The sequence below is a fragment of the Phasianus colchicus genome, chromosome 3, assembly GCF_987193195.1.
Source record: "Phasianus colchicus chromosome 3, bPhaCol1.hap1.1, whole genome shotgun sequence".
Lineage (NCBI taxonomy): Eukaryota > Metazoa > Chordata > Aves > Galliformes > Phasianidae > Phasianus > Phasianus colchicus.
Genome location: NC_143438.1, coordinates 86,961,642 through 86,981,154, shown reverse-complemented (window position 1 = coordinate 86,981,154; position 19,513 = coordinate 86,961,642). Strand labels below are relative to the sequence as shown.

General features: G+C 37.5%; 1 protein-coding gene across 9 annotated transcripts in view; it reads right to left on the bottom strand.

The window, feature by feature from the left end:
• PHF20L1 (PHD finger protein 20 like 1) overlaps positions 1–19,455 on the bottom strand; it is a 49,334-nt gene extending 29,879 nt beyond the window's left edge. For 2 of the 9 annotated variants that reach the window (XM_090138017.1, XM_090138018.1), the window contains exons 1-8: positions 19,275–19,453; positions 18,055–18,158; positions 9,024–9,195; positions 8,788–8,872; positions 7,855–7,943; positions 5,281–5,343; positions 2,015–2,222; positions 977–1,105 (exon numbers count right to left, since the gene is read on the bottom strand). In XM_090138017.1, the coding sequence (XP_089994143.1) occupies positions 977–1,105; positions 2,015–2,222; positions 5,281–5,343; positions 7,855–7,943; positions 8,788–8,872; positions 9,024–9,195; positions 18,055–18,137 (829 nt within the window). In that variant the 5' untranslated portion in view covers positions 18,138–18,158; positions 19,275–19,453. Of the gene's footprint in view, positions 1–976; positions 1,106–2,014; positions 2,223–5,280; positions 5,344–7,854; positions 7,944–8,787; positions 8,873–9,023; positions 9,196–18,054; positions 18,159–19,274 lie in introns of all 9 variants that reach the window. The other 7 variants (XM_090138014.1, XM_090138015.1, XM_090138019.1 and 4 more) reach the window with 7 other exon arrangements.
• Between the last annotated feature and the right edge of the window lie 58 nt (positions 19,456–19,513).

The following is a 19,513-nucleotide window of genomic DNA, read 5'->3' as shown; positions in this document are numbered from 1 at the left end:
CTCTTCCAATAACACTTCAAAGGCTATCAAGAAGCAATTCATATTAACAATACATATCTACAAAGCCCTGATAGCCTAGCCTTTCACTGCTCAGGGCAAAAATTAAACTGGGACTTTGCTCAGCATACGCACAGTATGGTCAGGAGAGTAGAAACGAGGCTGATCAATCAAGCATCCATTAAGTAAATTCAGTAGTAAGTAGGAGGCCTTCCAAGAAAGATCACATTCTTCACATGATACATAATACTGAGCCACTTATTCACTGCTTTATACTGAAACAGAACCATATTCATAAGAAAACTGACTGTCCTCAGCAACTGACCTGTGAAAAGTACATGAACCAAAAGAAATCTGAAAAACAATTAACTCAGTTTAATCAATCAGGATATTTTTGCCGTATTTTTCCAAGTAGGACTCTTTTTATATAAATAATTTGCCATAACTACTAGAAAAAAAATACTACTGTAGCCTAGTACAGTTATCAGATTTCACACTATTACCTAGAACAAGGAGTGGAATGCACTTTTATTTTGCTATCTGTCCAAAGGGCTCTCTATTAAAGAGAGCTTCACAATTTTCTTCACTTTGTTTGTGAACGTTCTACTTTCCCACAAAGATATTACTTTATCCTAAGTAGTAACAGGATCAATACTGGAAACACATTTTGCTCATCAGAAGGTTTAGAGAAAGAGGTACATAAATTGTAGTACTTTTTTCCATGTTTAAGTTAATTTCTTTTGAATTTCAGAATAAAACACATTTTCCAACTTTTAATAAGAACTATCAATAATAATAATTTGATTTCAATCTGTGATCAAGGTAGACGTTTTTTAATATATATTCCTTTAAAACTCCAAACAAGTAAGAGACAGTGAACACCTGCCAGATGAAAGTAGTTTTGTGTATCTCCTTTATAACAATGTACATAAGCATAAGAACAACAGAACAACCAACAACAACAACAAAGAAATTTTACCAGTGATCTTGTTAAGACGAGCTCTCTTTGCCTGAAATGAGTTGCCTAGATTACTTTTCCTCTTGTGTGATAATGTGCTCTCTGCCTGCACAAAGGCCATCTTTGGAACATCCACTATAGGAAATCCTACTTTAAACAGAAAGAAAAATCTTAAACTCACATTTCATAAACATATAACAAAACATTTTAATATTTCAAAACTGATATTTGCATATCAGAGTTAAAAAAAATCATTACAGATATTAAAAATGAAATTGAAACAATCTAAAGATTTAGATATACATCTCTCTCTCTCTCTCTCTCTCTCTCTCTCTCTCTCTCTCTATATATATAAACTTATTAGATGACTCAAAATTTTTAATTTTTACTCATTGTTATCATAAAATGGTCTGTGCTGGAAGGGACCTTGAAAATCATCTAGTTCCAACCCCCCTGCTATAGACAAGAACACCTCCCTCTAGATCAGGCTGCTCAAAGCCCTATCCAGCCTGGCCTTGAACACTTCCAGATATGGGGCATCCACAACCTCACCGGGCAACCTGTTCCAGTGTCTCACTACTATCAATAGTAGTGAGAAAAGTACAAGTAAATAATTTCTTCCTGATATCTAGTCTGAATCTAGGTAGATATGAGTATGTTCTAGTATTTTTTGACAACTGCATTTCTCATATCAACCCAGAAACTGTTTCAACTACTCCAAAATAAGAATATAGCTTTCACATTAGAAATACTTTTCTCCTTAATACAATACTATGGATCACCTCACAAGTAACAGAAGAGTCAGGAACAAGAACCAGAGTATACAGTGAAGCCATTTAAGAACTCACAGTACATTCTTGTTATAGGTGCCTAGAACTTCTAAGTAATAAGTTCTTATACAACAAAGTATTGACTGATAGAAGATGTTCACCAACTGATAAATGTTAGCAAATGAAATCTATTTCTCTGGAAATGCTAATAATTAATTGCAAATTTAACTACGTGAATTCTAACTCAACCGTACAAAAATAAATCAACTTCTAAATAATCTGTTTTTACCAAATGTGTCACTAGATGTAGGCTCCTCTTCCTTTTTTTGGACTTCCTGCATGATTGTAGAGGTTGACGTTTCTTCCTTTTTTGAAGGAACTTTCAGCCATTTTCTCTCCTCCTTATCTTTATTGCTGTTTGCGCTGGTTCGAGGTTTAGTTCCTGCTTTGTTCTTGGCTGCTGCTGCTGCAGCAGCTTTGACCAAAGCTATCCAATCCTCCAAAAAGGAAAATATGGTAAGTAAGTATTAAAAAGCATCTGCTACTTAGATAGAAAGTACTTATAAACCCAATGAAGCTTCATTTTGAAGGATTCATCAACATATGAATGTATTTTTATGGCTAATATTCAAAGAGTGGTAAAGAGTTTCCCAACTTGCCTAAATAAATCTGAAGTACTTTCAGTACACCACAAATATAAAAAGCAAAATACCTTCAGAAAAACATTTCATACAGAATACTGGCTGTAGGCATTCTCTGCTACCTATTTTGTATATCAGAGCTTCAGCAATGTAGAACACTGATCTTTCTCTTATCCCTCTGGGTATGAAATACACCAATTCCACAGTTGCTCAAATGTACCTGTTACTCAAAATGAAGTCAAAGCACAGTCCAGCCAGCTGCATGACTGGACAGAGTTCTTCCCATGTTAAATTGGTAAAGCAACGACAAATCTTTTCTAACTATACCTGAGTTTCATTCAATAATTTCAGTGAAGTGCTCTATACTACAGCTGAACATTAGAAGCCACATTTAAAGGTAACGAAACATTCTGTTTTAGATAATGTCATATTTGACCACGCAAAAATATCCAGTGAGTGAACAGCAGAATCTACAGTTCAAATTCATATGCTTTTCAGCATGCAGATGAAGTATAGCCACCCTACAGTCTATAGAGAGAACTGTAAGGCTGAGCAAAGCACTTTCCATTAGTTCAAAGTGATAACACTCCTGCCTTACGTCCCCTCAGTATCAGGAATCAAATCTGCAAAGTTTGTGTTTATCCTTCTTAAAGTAATTTTTTTCTTCCAAATATTCCATTATCAAGTTAAAGAATTTTTTGTAGATAAATAGCAGGGGATACAAAACTCAGTAGGAGTGTTCCCCCTCCACCCTTAAGAATCGTGGACCTGAATGCATTTTGAACATTAATAATTCACTGTGTGGCTACAAAGGCATTTTCAGATTTGCACTAGCTAATATAAAAAAAAAGATTAATTTTTTTCAAATGTTTTACAAATAGCAAAACTTTTAACTATAAATAAATTGTATTTTAGCCTAGAGTATTTCCTTGTTAACATGAGGTACCTAAAATGACTTACGATTTATAAAAGTAAAGGTGTTTCAAACACAACTTTTCTCCCACTCACCACAAATTAAACCCCAAAATCTTTTTTATTGAGATTTTTGTCTTCTTTGATGTATGATAATAACACAAAGTTAATACTTTCTGTTATATGTTCTTTCTTCTCCATAGCTAAGTATGTTTAAACCACTGCTTTGCATGTTACGCACTGTGTCAAGCTTTGCACTCAAATATCAGCAGTTTGATTCCACTAAAATAGTGTTTTACATTGCAATCATCAATGCAAAATGCACACATTCAGTCTAGCTCACAGCAGAAAAGTTTGGAAGTGCTTTGGCAATGCTTGCACAAGAATCAGCTACCACAGCCATGTGGTGACATGGCAGCCAGAGCAACAAAAACATACCTCTTTTTTTTGGCCAGTCAAAAAGAGCACACACATTAGCTCAAGTCCACTCAGAGCCTTGTCAAAGCAACAGGACAAAAAAAAATCCGAAAATAAATGAGCTATTTGTCCTGATGAGGAGTTACAAGACCTGAGAGAAGTCCTATATTCTGGCCAAGGGATGAAGAGGATCAGTAAGATGGCTGGCGCTTTGATCTTATGAAGCAAGTGAGAAGCAAAGAAAGCACAGCCTGCACTAAAACAGCTTCTAAACAGCCTTTTCATTTCCAGTCAAGCTGAAGCACCCTGAAATCAGAAACTTCCCAAGGAAGATTCCAAGCTTCAAGGATGACACTGTACTAAATAACATGTTTTAATAGCTGTTCTAGTGCAACATAAAGGATTTTTGTTTATTTCATTTTTTGGTTATTTTCTTTAAAGTACAGAGCTTACAAAGAGTGGCAGACCACATAATTACAAAGCAGACACAGGTTAAACTTTCAGAAGCCAAAGCAGAGAGATTAATCGTAGTGGGAGTCTATAGAAGGATGAATTCTGAAATCTGCCTCTGGGTTGCTGAAAAGTATCTACTCTACTAGCCACAGAAGTAGAACATTACATATCACATATCAGATAAACTAGCCAGAAAATCTTAACAGCAGGACTTGTTACTGGTGCATTCAGTATACACAAATCAATAATCCAGATATAAATACACTAAAAATGAAGAAAGAAAACACTCCTTTTAACATAGGTTTCCTTACCCCTAGTGTTCTCACTTTGTCACTTTAATGGCTAAGGTTTTGTAACTGCACCAATTTCACATGCAATCTTCCATTTCCCCATAAGGTACTACTCACAATAGTATTTCTCATTTATCTACTGTTTTAAGAAGCTACACTGCCTTCCATTTTAAGATTAATCTTTCAAATAAGCTGAGAGAAATTGGCAGGAGAGAAGTAACGGGATGCAGTATTTAGAAGACAAAACAGTATTTAATCACTACTGAGAAAAAACTGATGTTCCACCAATTAGATTCACTAAATCAAAGCACACGAAATTGTACAATCAATAAATGTTAGTAGAAATTACCCAACAGCCTTGCACACCAATTAGTTAAAATACATTTTAAAGTATTCCCTTGCATAATCTTAAGCCCACAAAAGCAGGAATACCAGAAAAGGATTATTCCTAAAACCCAACCCTTGTGCCAATAACAATTCACACACATCATTCTTTCTTCACCTACCTACAACCAGAATCTCTATGCTTCCTTACAGTCCTACAGATTCAGCTGTTTTTTCTCTCCTGACACATCACAATTCCAAATTCCCACACATTCATACATACACATACAAAAAACACCATCAACCTATTGGCTGGCTGATTCCAAGGCAAGACTGGACTCCTTACCCTCACCTTTCAAATACTAAACAGTCTGTCCCACCTACATCTCCGCTCACATTGTCTCCTGCCATCTTCTTTTTTCCTGTGTGCCAAGTGTAAATCCACGCTTTTTCCTCAGCTTCCTCTTCCTGCGTGCCAAGTCCCCTCCCTCTCCTTCAAAACCCTCCTCAAAACTCACTTCTTTTGGTTCGACTTCCGTCACTAATCTCAGCTCCGGCGCTATCTGCTCCCTCTCGCGCGCCTAATTACATCGAAGATAAAACAAAAAAACATGAAACAGAAAAAGTAAGTTATCTGAATACTTCATATGTGCTCTCACAAGGGTAGTCTAAATATTCCCATCTTTATTTTCTTTCTTTACTACTTTACCCGCATTTCTGGTTGATTTCAATAAATCTGAGTTTCTCTGTGGAGGAACCTCATTCATGACCCCATTGCATTGAGCTACACGAGTATTATCCACTCTTCTTAACATCATATTTCTACCCTCACAGCTAAGTACTGTACAAACACATTGCTACTCAGAAATGGTAGTTGAGCATTAGTGTTTGAAATCTCTTATAGACATACTAAAACTCAAATAAAGCTATTTTACTTGGTTTTAATAGTAGTATACTGCTGTTATTGCCAACAGCCTTAAAGTTACTGGAAAGAAAAAAAAAACATGTATTCATATAAGCATTTGCCTCTGGAGGGGATAATCACTGTTCCTGTTCTAGTCAGATACATTTTGTCACACACTTCTTTTAGTTGGATAATGAATCAAAATATTTAAGAGCGATAGTTACCAAAAAAAAAAAAAGGGGGGTTATTCCTTTGTAAGGAATTAACTAGTTCCTATGTTCTTCTCTGTCCAATTTAAATTCTGCATGGTCAATACATCCATTCAAAAAAAATATCTTGCATGTGTCCAATTTGCTCATATGCTAGACCTCAAAGCAGTATTTTAAACATATGCTCATCTGTTGAAGCGAAATTTTTATTTGGGAAAAAAAAAAACAAAAAAGCCATAGTATAAGTGCTGAATCTGCCAAATCACATTTTATTGTGATCTTTATTTTTTAAAACTTAAATTATTTCCAGTAAACAGCATCTCAGAGTAAGCAATGGAAAAATCAGAAACATTCGTGTGAGTTCTAGGCCTTGTTAGAACTCCATTTCAAATAACTGACCCTGAAAGAAAATCTTAGATTACATTTACCTTCTTAAAAACTACAAAAGTACTTTAAAAGGAACATTTTTGCCATAGCATAAAGATGCAGTGAACATAAAAACATTAATTTTACCTTTGAAAGCTACAGCTTTGTACCTCCCTATAGTTTTGAAGAACAAAACACTAAGACTAGGATCAATCGGCATTGTAGAAAACTTGTTTGTGCTATACTTTTTGGAAGACAGCCTTAAAAATCCTAAATTCATCTCAAGTGTAAATTCAGCCCATTTATTTTTCTTAGGTCTTAATTGAACCTACCTGTATTCAGCCACTGAAATGAAACTGACAATATCTCTTGGCTCAAAGTAGTAACTCTGAACTCCCAGGATAAAGCATAGGACAGAGTATCGAACTTGATGACATTGTCTCAGAGGGACTATTTTAGTTCACTTACAACCACATTACCCAAGTTTGCCTTTTTATGAAGGAAAACAAAATATTCCAGCTTCCTATCTGAATGTTAAACTGAAAATATTGTTTTGATTATTATTCAAGGGGGTCAGCAGAGTTACTGTAACACTGCAGCAAGAAAACACTAATAGCGCGACTATGATTTTAGTTTAATCCTTATGGAAAGGTAGTTTAAATACTGTGGGTGTTGCCTGCACAATGGTTTGATGTTCTTTCTGCAGATGATCAATGCAAATATACACCTAACTGCAACACAGAGGCCAGAAACATAGAAGTGTTCTCAGGCCAGTCCATCTGCTTTATCACATGAACAAAATATAGACAGAAACAACAGAAATTATGAAGTAATGGATTTTGTTCATCAAGTTAAAATATTCTGAAGACATTGGGAACAAATAGGAATAATTTTTTAAACTTCTTTTGCATCCTGGTTTCAAATAATTTCAGTGATTTCTTCACTAACTACAGTTACCATGCAAGACAAACACAATAGCATTTCCACTGAAAGCATGCAACAGTGTTAAATGTTGCTTTTCTTTTACAAGTAAAGATATGCCTAGTGACTAAAACATATCCTCTACTTCACAGCCTTCTTCCACTTCTACTCAGCGTCTCTATTTCATCGATGACAGAGCACTGTTCAGAGATAAATACCTATCTGTCTTAAACTCCATAAGTTCTGACAGAGGGGAGAAAAACCCACTGAACAATGATGTTAATAAGAACATACTGTGGCAAAAAATCTACTCCTGCAGCAAAAAAGAGGATAAAAATAAATGGAAAATCACCAGCACAAACTACCAACAAGCTATAGGTTTTTCCTGAAAGGCCACAAGACAAAGGAAAAGGTCTCTGGATGTTTCTGCTTTTCTGAACTCTATTAGACAAAACTCTGGAACAGATAAGCCAGCAATGGTGGATACAGCAGCTAGGCATTTCAAATAAAGGCAGGACTACTTGAGCAACACAATCTAAAGTAACATCCATAAAACTGGTGAAACAAGGCAGTGCAAGCCCCAGAATAAAGACTGCAATCTAGAACTAGTTATCCAAATAACATTTCTACTAATTCAAGACAAAAAAAAAAATCAATATGAAACATAAAAAGAAGATATCTAATATTATTACCTGCCCTTTTGCATCCTCAGGCATAGACTTGATATGCATCCTCTTAAGACATCGAATGACACCATCATAGAACTGTACTGTGAATGTTCCTAGAATAAGATTTATGTAATGACTATGAGGTAGTTAAGAAAAACTCATTAAAATGAAAGTTTTATCAAAATATTTTGTAGGCAACATGAACAAAGTAAAAAGATGTTATCTACAAGCAGAATCAAGAACTTTTAAGAAAAGTAAAAGACAATTCTAAAAAGACCACACTTTTATATTTGTCAATCTTTGTCCACTTTGATAGTTTCAACCACATTTACACTGCCATGACACTTTTGTTCATAATTCACTAAAAGTATTACAGGTATTTAGACTAACACAATAAGGAAGCAGTTCACAATCAAATTCTCATTTGCTTTAAACTTAAGAAGGTGGTTTTTGTTTTGTTTTGCTTTTTTTATTTCTGCTTGAGCTCAGTAGAAATACTGCCCCATTAAGAAGTACTGCACCTAAATTACATTGCTCTCTTACTTTCATGCTTTCATTATTTTTTCTTCAATCATTTGTATTTTTAGAAGATCATGTCCTGAAACAACTAAGAGAACTTAAATCCAGTGATGGTAGCCCAACCAACAATAAGTGCACTCTATTTATAATTGTACAAGCGATATCCTTCCACTGCTGAGCAGACATTTAGCATTTTATCTTTGAGGATAAATTTCAATGCTCTAATTTCAGACAGATAAAAAGACTCTTACTAAATTTGACAGAACAGAAACATTTTCAACAGCACATTGAGGCAATAAGGAAAACTTCATATGTATTTGTTTGTATGGGCTTTTGTTTTGTGGATGTTGGGGTTTTTTTTGTTGTTTTAAGTTGACTATAACAATAGCTTAGTATAAGCAAAAAGTCCTTACTGATGAACCATACATGAATACATACCCTCTTTATTAATTGCTTCAATCTTTGCAGGGTAATATCGACAATCTGTCCAACGAGCTAGCACCTCTTCTCCAGGCTTAAAATCCTATTTAAAAAAATACAGTTATTAATATTTTAAGCACTTAAACTCTTTCCTACAAAGACTTAAACATTACATACTAGAGAGATTTAATGCAAGAAACCAAGTAACACATTTTTCCAAAAGAAGTGATAACCAAAATGGATGTGCCACTTACGACAAATTCTTCATCGTCTTTCAGCCCTTCTTTCCTTAATGCTGGTCGCTCCAAGGGTCGCAACCTGTTGCTGTCCCAGTATATCCACTCGTCATAGCGATGACTCCAACGTTCAAAATGGACAAGCATCTTCCCCTCTTCATAATCTATCTTCTCAATACGAGATGGATACCTTGAACAATAAACGTAAACTGATATTCAAGAGTTTTCGTGCTTTGGGTTTGTTTGTTTTGCATGTAACAGCTCTTATATGACTACTGAAAAACTTATACTAACAAGTTATACTAACATTTTGTGTTGAGAAACCTCAAAGTCTGAAAAAAAAAAAAACAAAATACCATGCTATATGTTATCCTACTATTAGTTTAAGAGTAATCTATACACATCAATGATGCCATCAGCTTTATCATAGGATGCAAGTCTGAAACTGTCAGACTGAAGCTGCCTGAAATGGGCATTAGAAGTTTGTGTTCTAACAGTTTTAAAATCTGTGCTTATTTGAAGCAAAAGCCTGTAACAGTTTTTGTCACGTGAGGATAGGTAGAACATAAAATTGTTTTTAAAAGGACATATTACTTTTAGTAAATGAAATATTTCATTAAGCCATTTCATGTATTGCAGACAAATCTGAGCAACTAATCAAACCCAGAGGTCAACAGAACACTCTTACTTAATCTAAGTCACTTTTTAATTTGTGGATCAGCTTCAATGGTTTCACTGACATTAAATTCGATTCACAGAAACTTTTTTTTTTTGACAATCATCATTTTGTAAGAACACATGCATTAAAATATGTATGTCAATTAATCCATGGATTTTCCTCTCAGCAAACACAGTAGTATGCACTCTGCAGGACTAATCAGGACAACCATACTGAGTCCTAGGCATCTAGATTTGGCTGTGGCAGATGCAACAGATTCTGACAAATTTGTATTTCAGGAACCATAAAATTTGGTAATGTTTTAAGGAAAAAACGGCAAATTTCTTTAACTTCAGCAATAACTACTGAATCTGTCTGTTTCAACAAAGTCAAGTATTGCACAAAATTGGAGCAGGGCAGCAAGTCACAAACACTTAGTATACTTTCCCAATCAAAACTCATTAGATCCCTTTCCACTGTATGAAATGCAGAGAAAATTGGAATGAAGCAGAAATCAGTTCCTCCTACATGAAACAAGAATACTGAAACAAATTTACAAGTGCAAATTAGAATATCATATTTTCTCCAGAGTTTATGATCTGGGTAACACAACTGAACTAGAAACAATTTCTCACATACAAACAGCTAACATAATAGAAGAACAGAGGAAAATAGGGGTGGCCTAAAGGTAATAAAAAATGCATTAAAAGAAAGGTCACCACAAAAAGACAGCTGTCTTCCACTTTTGTTAAGAGAGAACCTGTTCCTCAAACAAAACGTCCCCGCTGAGGAATAATAAAAGTGCAGAGTCTGAGCAATCAATTTCCAGTCCTAATGCACACCTGAATAGCCAGAAATGCATTCAACATTTAAAATGAAAAACACAGAATTATTGTACATTTTCTCTCTTAAAATACTGAGGATGATGAAAAAGGAATCTTTAACACTATATTCCAATTGAATATATTAAATTTTCTGGCAACTATAAGGGAAAGGGCATTAAAATAAAAAACATTAAACCCAATTTGTTCCTTCATCCTGATAACTTCTCCAGTCTTACTTCCTTAGTTGCTTCCCTACATACAGCTTCCCAAACTTTTCAGAACTGGGGACAGCAAAAATCTCTTTGATTTTCTAGGTTATTACGTCATCAACTTCAGCCACATCTCATTCTTGGACCAGAACACATGAAGAATCAACTGTCTTATTTCATTTCAATCATCATTTCATCATATATTTCAGAAATGTAAACCATTTTCAAAGCCAATACCTTAAGTTCCTAACTTAGTTCCATTCAACTTTAATAAACCAACATTTCAGCCCCAAACTCCAGATGAGTTTTCCACCCGACTAAAAAAATGTTTTCATTGATAAGAATTCCATTGAACTTTTCCAGAGGAGCAATATGGTCAGCTTCCTTTCACTTGTAAAGTAAGTTGATAACAATAAAAAAGAAGAGTGAAACTAATATGTTCTACCAAGACAGAAAGCAAAATTCATAGGTCATAAAAATGTCATTTTGGTTTAATGGATCTCACTATGGTAAACCAGCATTCCAGTTTAACTCCAAACAAGAGAGTTTTAAGAACATAAAGGCAGACAAGAAAGGTTTTCCCTGTCTCTGACCATCATTTCTTCTCAAGTCTACAGGCTTCCACCCTGAAGAGATTTATTAGACATTAACTTACTACTTTCTTTGCTTTCCCAAGCCCTGTGACAAGTAACTAGTCAGGACGTGTCAGAATAAGCAGGAAGAGTAGCAAAGGAAAAAGCAGAAGGGACACCTGGGTCCATCTGCTCCATTCCCTGCACAAGCAGAGACATGAAGAGCAGAGTGCCAAGAACCACATCCACAAAGCTTCTGTAGTTCTCCAAGCAGACTTTAGAGCCTCTGGGCAACCTGTAGCATGGTTCAAAACCTTCCTGATGGTCAGACATAACTTCCTGTATTCCATTTTGTGCCCACTGATTCTTGTCTTGGCTGAGCACCACTGAAAAGAGCCTTGCTCCAATTTTTATTTTTTTTTTCTTAAGTAAATTTATAGTTACTACAGGAAACGTATGGGCAGCAACATTACCTGAAAGAGCTCCAAACAGAAGTAAAAGATCATATAAGGAAGTATTTAACAGATTGAAGGAAGGAAAAACGCTGAAGAAGAACTTTGAAGCAATCAGAAATGAGAGCTGAAGCACAAAAATGAGAAGCACTGAAGCTGCAGTATGAAATGAAAAACAAAAGCAAAGGTGTTCTCTCACGACATCAAAAATCTATTTTATGAAATGCGAGAAAGAAGGTGATACAAAACTATGGCTATTTTATGAAATTCAGCTAGAAAACTGAATTATTTTTCTAGGCATTTCCACAGTAATACTTTAATTGTTATGACACTGTCCTACAGCATTTCTCTTGCTACAGTAGGTTTAACTGCTCATCAGCAGCACAATCACCATTTCGAGAACTGTACTTTGAAGTAAAACAGAAAAAAATGAGAAGACTGTACAATCCTGGAAAATGAAAACAGTAAGAAGTAAAATACAAAATATAGCTTAGAGGCAAATGTACAAAAGTGAAGATAGTTTTAAGAAAAATTCAGCTAGTACAGATTCGAGACCAATATATCTGGAGAATAAAAATAAAAAGAAAGCAAAGCTAGAAGTAATTAATAAAATAAAGGATGCAAAACACAAAGTCTCACTAGGGTAAATCCAAGTCAAAGTTCATTTTCCTTTAAGGAATACACACAGTGCTAACAAAGCCCATGATACTGTTTTCAGACAGCTAAAACTTGTAACAACATCACAGTGTCTTTATTCCAGTAATCTGCTTCTTTAATGTGTGTTAAGACAGTGATGACAAGCTCAATAAAGCCAAAACCTGCACTGAAGTCCAGACCTCAGGGATGCACATTTTCACAAATCTCCCTACCAACTCAAGCTACATGCCACTAATCATTAGGCAAACCAAAGATAACATTGTATGGATTTAGCAACAAGATGTTGCCCTTAATATCCTCTAAAATAAGCCACATAATGTGCCACAACTGTACAAACAATTGTGCGTAAACAGTAACATTTCACAGCACCAATCCCACAGTGGAAAAGACAAGAGCACACATACAGCAGAATTTACTACTGGAAATGTTGCACAGAAGCCATCTGTGCAAATGAACAGTAAATTACCCTCTAAAATATTGTGGAACTTGTGCAGAAAAAAAAAGCCACACTCCAGTTCAGTAAGGAAAATGTTTTTCCTGTGGTAAGGAATAATAACCTGCAATGCCTGTTGGCTGTTTTTATTTTTACTAGTGTGCAAGCATGCATGAAACCATATCAGATTATCACAAGAGAAGTCTTGCCCAGTTGTTGATTTTAAAGAGAGAATAGGGGAACTACTGATAGTTGACAGTTTAAATATTCCATGCTCTCTGTTCTTAAGTTCCAGAGATACCAACTTTTAGGAGTTCTGCAACATTTCAGTGAATCTGCAAAATGTATATGGTTTACAAAACTTACATCATGAAACAAAATTCCTCCAACATTCAAACAGGAAAAAATAATGTGAAAATTTCCAGTTCTCATTTCCAGAAAATATATTTTTTTCCAGTCAACCAATAAATAGCCACAACTGCAATGTTTTTCATTTTTATATTACATTTGCCCCTTCAAAAGTAACAAACAGCCAGTAAATTACCATGCGAAGTAGGAAAATAGAGATCTCAAACTGTAAATACATATGCAAAAATGCTATGCAATTTCTCAAAGTTTGCAGCTAAGAAAGACATGAAATAGACACATACTTCCTGTTTTCACAATAATCTATTAAAAAAATATTTCCTTCTGCCTCATTGAGGATAAAACAGTAGGTGTGCTCCATTCTGACCTATTTGCAAATAGTCTTCCTGTATTTAAATAGTCTGCAAAACCTATTCCTACCTCCCCATCTTCTACCCTATGTTTTGGCAAAACAGTCTTCTGCTCTTTCAAATAACCAACTATCAGGTAGTCCAGTCAACTGAAACCTAAAGCAAGGTCTAAAAACTAACATTTCCTAAAGCGAGGAAGAACCTTCCCTTCATGTGTTCTTCCTTCATACATCCTTCCCCATTCAGGGGAACTGGGGGAGCATTGCCCCTCTTGCTGTAAGCAAAGATCAGGTTAGTGACTGCCTGAAGAAACCCATAAGCCTACTGGTCCTGATGAGATGCATCCCACCCTCTATGATATTTAAAAAGTCACAGCAATCAGGTGAAGTCCCTGGTGACTGAAAAAAGGTGATGTTACACTCATTTTTAAGAAGGGTAGAAAGGATGTCTCAGAGAACTACTAGGCCATCAGCTTCAACTCAGTGCTCAAGAAGATCATGGAGTAGATCCTCCTGGAAGTTACAGTAACACATATGGAAGAGAGAAAGGTAATACGGGATAACCAGCATTACTTCAACAAGGACAGATCACACATGATCAAACTTGTCACTTCTTATGATGGTGTAACTGGATAAGGAAGAGCCATTGATATCATCTATCTGGACTTCAGAAAGGCCTTTTTACACAGACTCCTCACCTAAAACATCCTTCTCTGCAAATTGGAAAGATACAGATTTGATGGGTGGACCGTTCAAAGGACAAGGAACTGGTTACAAGACGGTACCCAGGGGTCAATGGCTCAATGTCCAGATGAAGAACAGTAACAAGAGGTGCTCCTCAGGGGTCAGTACTCAGACTGGTGCTCTTTAATATCTTCATCAGCAACACTGACAGCACAGTTGAGCTCACCTCAGCAAGCCTGTGGACACCAAGCTGTGTGGTGCAGCTGACAAGTCCAAGGCACAGCATGCCACCCAGGGACACGTAGGCAGGCTTGAGCAGTGAGCACAGGTGAACCTCATGAGTTTCAATAAATCCAAGAGCAAGGTCTTGCCCCTGGGTCTCAGCAATATCTTCTATCAGCTGGGGGACAAAAGGATTGAGTTCAGCCCTGTTGAAAAGGACTTGGGGGTACTGATGGATGGCAAGCTGGACAGGAGTCAGTATTGCACCCTCACGGCCCAGAAACTGTATCCTTGGCTGCCTGTGATGGAAAAGTGGTTTCAAACTAAAAAAAGGCGAGATTTTGATTGGACATAAGGAAAAACTTGATAACACTAAGGGTGGTAAGGAACTGGTTGTCCTGAGAGGCAGTAGATGCCCCATCCTTGGAGACATTCAGTGTCAGCCTGAACTGGGCTGTAAGCAACACGATTCAGCTGTAGACGTCCTTGTTCATTGAGAGGAGTTGGACCACATGACCTTTAATGGTCCTTTCCAACTCAAGAGAGTTTATGATTTTATGCTACTAGAAAAAATAAGTAAAACAAAACATGCCAACTCAAAGCACTATTATTCTGACAATTAACTTATTTTAGTGACTTTTTCCATTCCAGAACTTTAAGAGCCACATGCCTGTATTTTCAATGGTATGTAATTCACAGCTTAGATTTTTCACACACAATTAACAAACATGATGGTCTCAGAAAAAATAACTGTCTTGAAGGCAATACCTGCAACTTATGGGACAATCAATAGAGAACTGAAATCACAAGAAAACAGAAGAAAAAAAATAACTACTATTAAATACATCTGCTTTACACAGACTGTGTATTACTTCATAGGAGCTATCAGCCTAAGAACCATTCTTACAAACGACACATAGTTACAATACACAGTTCTACCACTGTTTCATTAATTTTGTCAGTGAGAGGTATAAGTAGCTGCCCACATGTATCAGTGTTTATGAGACTGTAAGATATCAGGTATCAGCATTTATGAAATTATAAGAAACCTCAGAAAGCTTCCAGTCACTCAAGGCAGGGTCACTGGCGGAATCACAACAGGTCACCCAAAGCTTTATCCAGTCCAGTCTTAGAAGCTCCAACCTTGGAGACTCCACAAACCTCTTCGGGCAGCCTGCTCCACTGCCTGTCCTCATGAGGAAAACCATTCTCCTTGTACCTACCCAGCCTGAAACCCTTGTTTCAGATTCTACTGTCATCTCTATCCTCCCACTATACAGTACTGTAGAGCCTGTCTAAGTCTTCATCACTGGCATAGGTATTGAACACCTGCTGGTTGGTCTCCCAAAGTCTTCTATCCTACAAGCTGAACAAACCTAGTTTACTCACCTCACCCTCATGGGTCTTATGCTCCAGGTCCCTGACTATCTAGTAATTTTCTATTATCAGTCAATCCCACCTCCTTTACTACTTGCTGACAGATGATCACGTGGACTTTGTTTAGAGCTGCATTTCATAATGAATTCACCTCTGCTAGTTAAAATTTAACAAGTGAAAAAAATTCATTGGCTCAGGTCATCTCCCCTGTAACTCAATGTTTTTCAGTTCATAATGAAGCAACTGGGATCACCTCCAAAATAAAGCAAAACAACACGAAAAATAAAGTCTCTCTGACAGCCTGCCTTTACTGATGAGTTTGTCCATGCTTTCCTCTGTTCAGTACTCACATACACCAAACATGATCATGACCCAAAAAATGTCTGCAAAATCTTTTTTTTTTTTTTAAAACAATTAACAGTGAAGACACACAATATCTCCAAAATTTAAGAAACTCAATGTATCAATTTTCATTAGGTAAATTTCAGCAACTGCTGAAAATTTACATGCTGTAGAAATGTCTCCAAAAGCAAAATTCATGCAGAACTTTAATAATTATGCTCTTTAATCAAGAAAAGATTATTATTCAAAATTTATTATTTTGTGAGCATTGGATCTCAACATAACAGGAGACCAAAAAAAAAAAAAAAGAACAAACCCCCTTTTTTACATGTTATTTTTGAGCAAATGCTTTTCTCACTTTGGTTCTTGTAGTAATACTACTATTCTTCATTTTTTGCTTTACTAAAAACCCAAAGATTTCATATATGCTAAGCAACTTTTTTTTTTGTGAGATATGTTTTATTTCCGCACGCAGATGAGGGGAATGCCTATAGTGCACATATATAGCAAGGACTTAAAAAGCATCCACCACCACCTTATGCAACAGTTACACAGCTAAGAGCCTGTTACCCTAAAAACAATATAACAGTAGCTCTTATCTAAAAAGCTTTTTGGTTATGTGCACAAATATTATTTTGTTTGAAAAAGAGCCCTGTTTCCAGTATCCTACAAATGCAAAATTTGTATATTAACTTTCTGCTCCTATATATGGCATCACTGTTCACACATGTAAAACTTGACCTATTCTATCCAATAGTCCAGATGGTGAATCAGTTCCTAGAAAATTTAGAATAAACCCTATTCTGCCTGAAAATACCAAGCTCTCAGCTATAGTTGCTGTTGGGCATTCAGTTAAAAAAATAAAATCAGTAATTTGGAAATTGTTCTACAGCAACAAATAAAAATAACAACTGTTTTTAAAGCCTATTTTTCCCTCAGAGACTGTTTAGTAAGACAAATTGTTTGACTGTATTTAAAACCCTAAAGGAAAAAAAAAGTTAAGCTTTTTTATACAGACATGGAGTAATCATGGAAATAATACAGTCTTCTCATCACATAATTTGGAGTTAGCAGGATCAGAACATTAGGATGCTCCATTCTCCAAAAACGCATCAGAACAGTAGGTACAGGCCTTTACACTTCCCTAGTACTAATCAGTCAACCAGTCATGCTTGGCAGTTAAGAAAAAGCTTTTGGACAGATGCACCAACTATTAACCAGACCTTTTCCAAACTGAAACAGCATGGTCAGCATATGCCACAAAACTACTCTACTTGCATTAATTAAATTTTGACTAAGAATTTATCTTTTAAAGAACTCTTTTCACAATATATACACAGCGTAGCAGCATCCTTGTGCCCACAGGTTCCCATTTCATACTAACAGCTATTACAAAGCACCTGGTGGTAGTCACAGTTCTAAGCACTTTACTCCTCCAACTGTTTGATGCAACCATACCTTACCTGCTCTGTGAACTCTGATTAAGGATGTTTTCCTTTTTTAAACTAGTTTTGCAATCCTATGAGGTACAATAATTGAATAGAAAAATCTACTCACATACTTTCAAACTTAAAACAAAATTAGTCTTCAGTCACAGAAGTCTGCTATAACACATCTGATTATCTTGGGCATCACACTGACGTACTCTAGAAATGTTCTTTAATTACTGTGGTTTCACAAGAAACTAAAACCACAGATCCCATAGAAAAGTGCTGTTTGATTTGATTGAGAGAGTATATTCCTACATCTTAAAAGTTTTTTTAAAAAAGCATCCATAAAGTTATGAAGTTCTTACGTAAAGCAGACAATTAGTAGACATACTATACTTTCAGTTGAGCATCAAAGCATATGATACACACAAAATAATCTTTTTGCTGGCAAACACTACACAGGGTCTTCCATACCATTTTTGTAAATAGTCCAGTGCTTCCAAACGAGCACCAATCTCAAATGTGATTCCAGGACGATTTGGAGGCTTTTTACTCATCTTGATATTCTTTTTCACTACCTTTGGAGGAAAAAAGAAAGATCATATTAAAGCACATAATGGTGTCTAAAAGGTGCCACTGACAGCAAACACATACCAGAAGTTGGAAACATTATGAAGTTTCTCTCCAAATTTTCTATTAAATGTTTTGCCTCTGGTAGTGTACTTAAGACCCAAAGAAGGCATTCAAAAATCCCGTTTTTTATTTCTCCACATCTTCCTTTCAGAAAAACAAAAAACAAACATCATCAACCTGAAGCCTAATTCATAAAGACAAAACTTGTGTTCACGTCTGAAACTTTACACTGTAGATCTGTGATGTGTTTTTGGAACACACTTATCGGAGAGACTTAGAGTAAACCCTGAATAAGTCATAAAAAACAAGTCAGAAAACCAACCATTACAAATAATATAAATGAAAAGACAAACTTAGCCTAAAAGGCAAATTAGATGAAACTACCAAAAACAAAAGAGGAAAAAAAAAAGGGAGTGGGGGAGGCATCTTCAGCCCTTCTGTGCAGCGTTGAGTCTCATCCTTACCGCTAAGTATGCTCCATTCAAGATTGCCTTATTTTTTTTCGGTAATTCGCTCGCTGTCAGAAAATTATTTTCCTGCCCTGCTATCCTTATGACTCTGAGCGGCCGCTTCCACCACCGCCGAGCACACAGCAGCTGCCGAGGCCGCAGGCTCCCGCCGCACGCCCACTGAAGGTGCCAGGCTGTAGGGCCAAAGCCTCCCTCGCCCGGACCACCAGCGAAACAGCTGCAGAACCCCAGCTTTTCAGCCGGGCTAAAGCGCCCGAACCAGCAGCGCGACCTCAGGCAGCCGCCTCAGAGAGGGCGCGGGCCGAGGGGATCGCAGCTGCTTGCCAAGGACGGCGGGCACAAAGGGGCGCCGAGCACGGCGGGCCCCCACCGGCCAGGGCCCCGCTGGAGAACGCCTACAGGCGCAGCCCGCCGGATCCCGGCGACGCCCTGCGCGGGAAAGGCTGCGGGAGCGGCCCGGCCAGGCCCGGAGACCGTGAGGGGGCCGCGGGAGCCCCGAGCCAGGCCGGGCCCTCCCGGAGGGGGCCGGAGCCGGGGGCCGGAGCCCGGGGCCACCCGCCCCGCTGCCCGCCCTCTCCCCGCGCTCCTTACCGCCTCCTCCGACTCTCAAGACGGCGGCGGGGCCCGCGACAGCCCAGCAGCCCCGGCGCGGCACCCGCTGCTCCCGCTCGGCGCGGCGCGGGGTGTCCGGCGCGGTGGCCGCCCTCAGAGCCCCATCCTCCCCGCGCCCCGCCACCGCGTCACCGCTCTGCGACGGCTCCGCGAAGCGCGATAGGGCGCCGCCATGCCGCCGCCGCCCCCGGCACGTGACTGCAGAGCCAGCGCCGCGT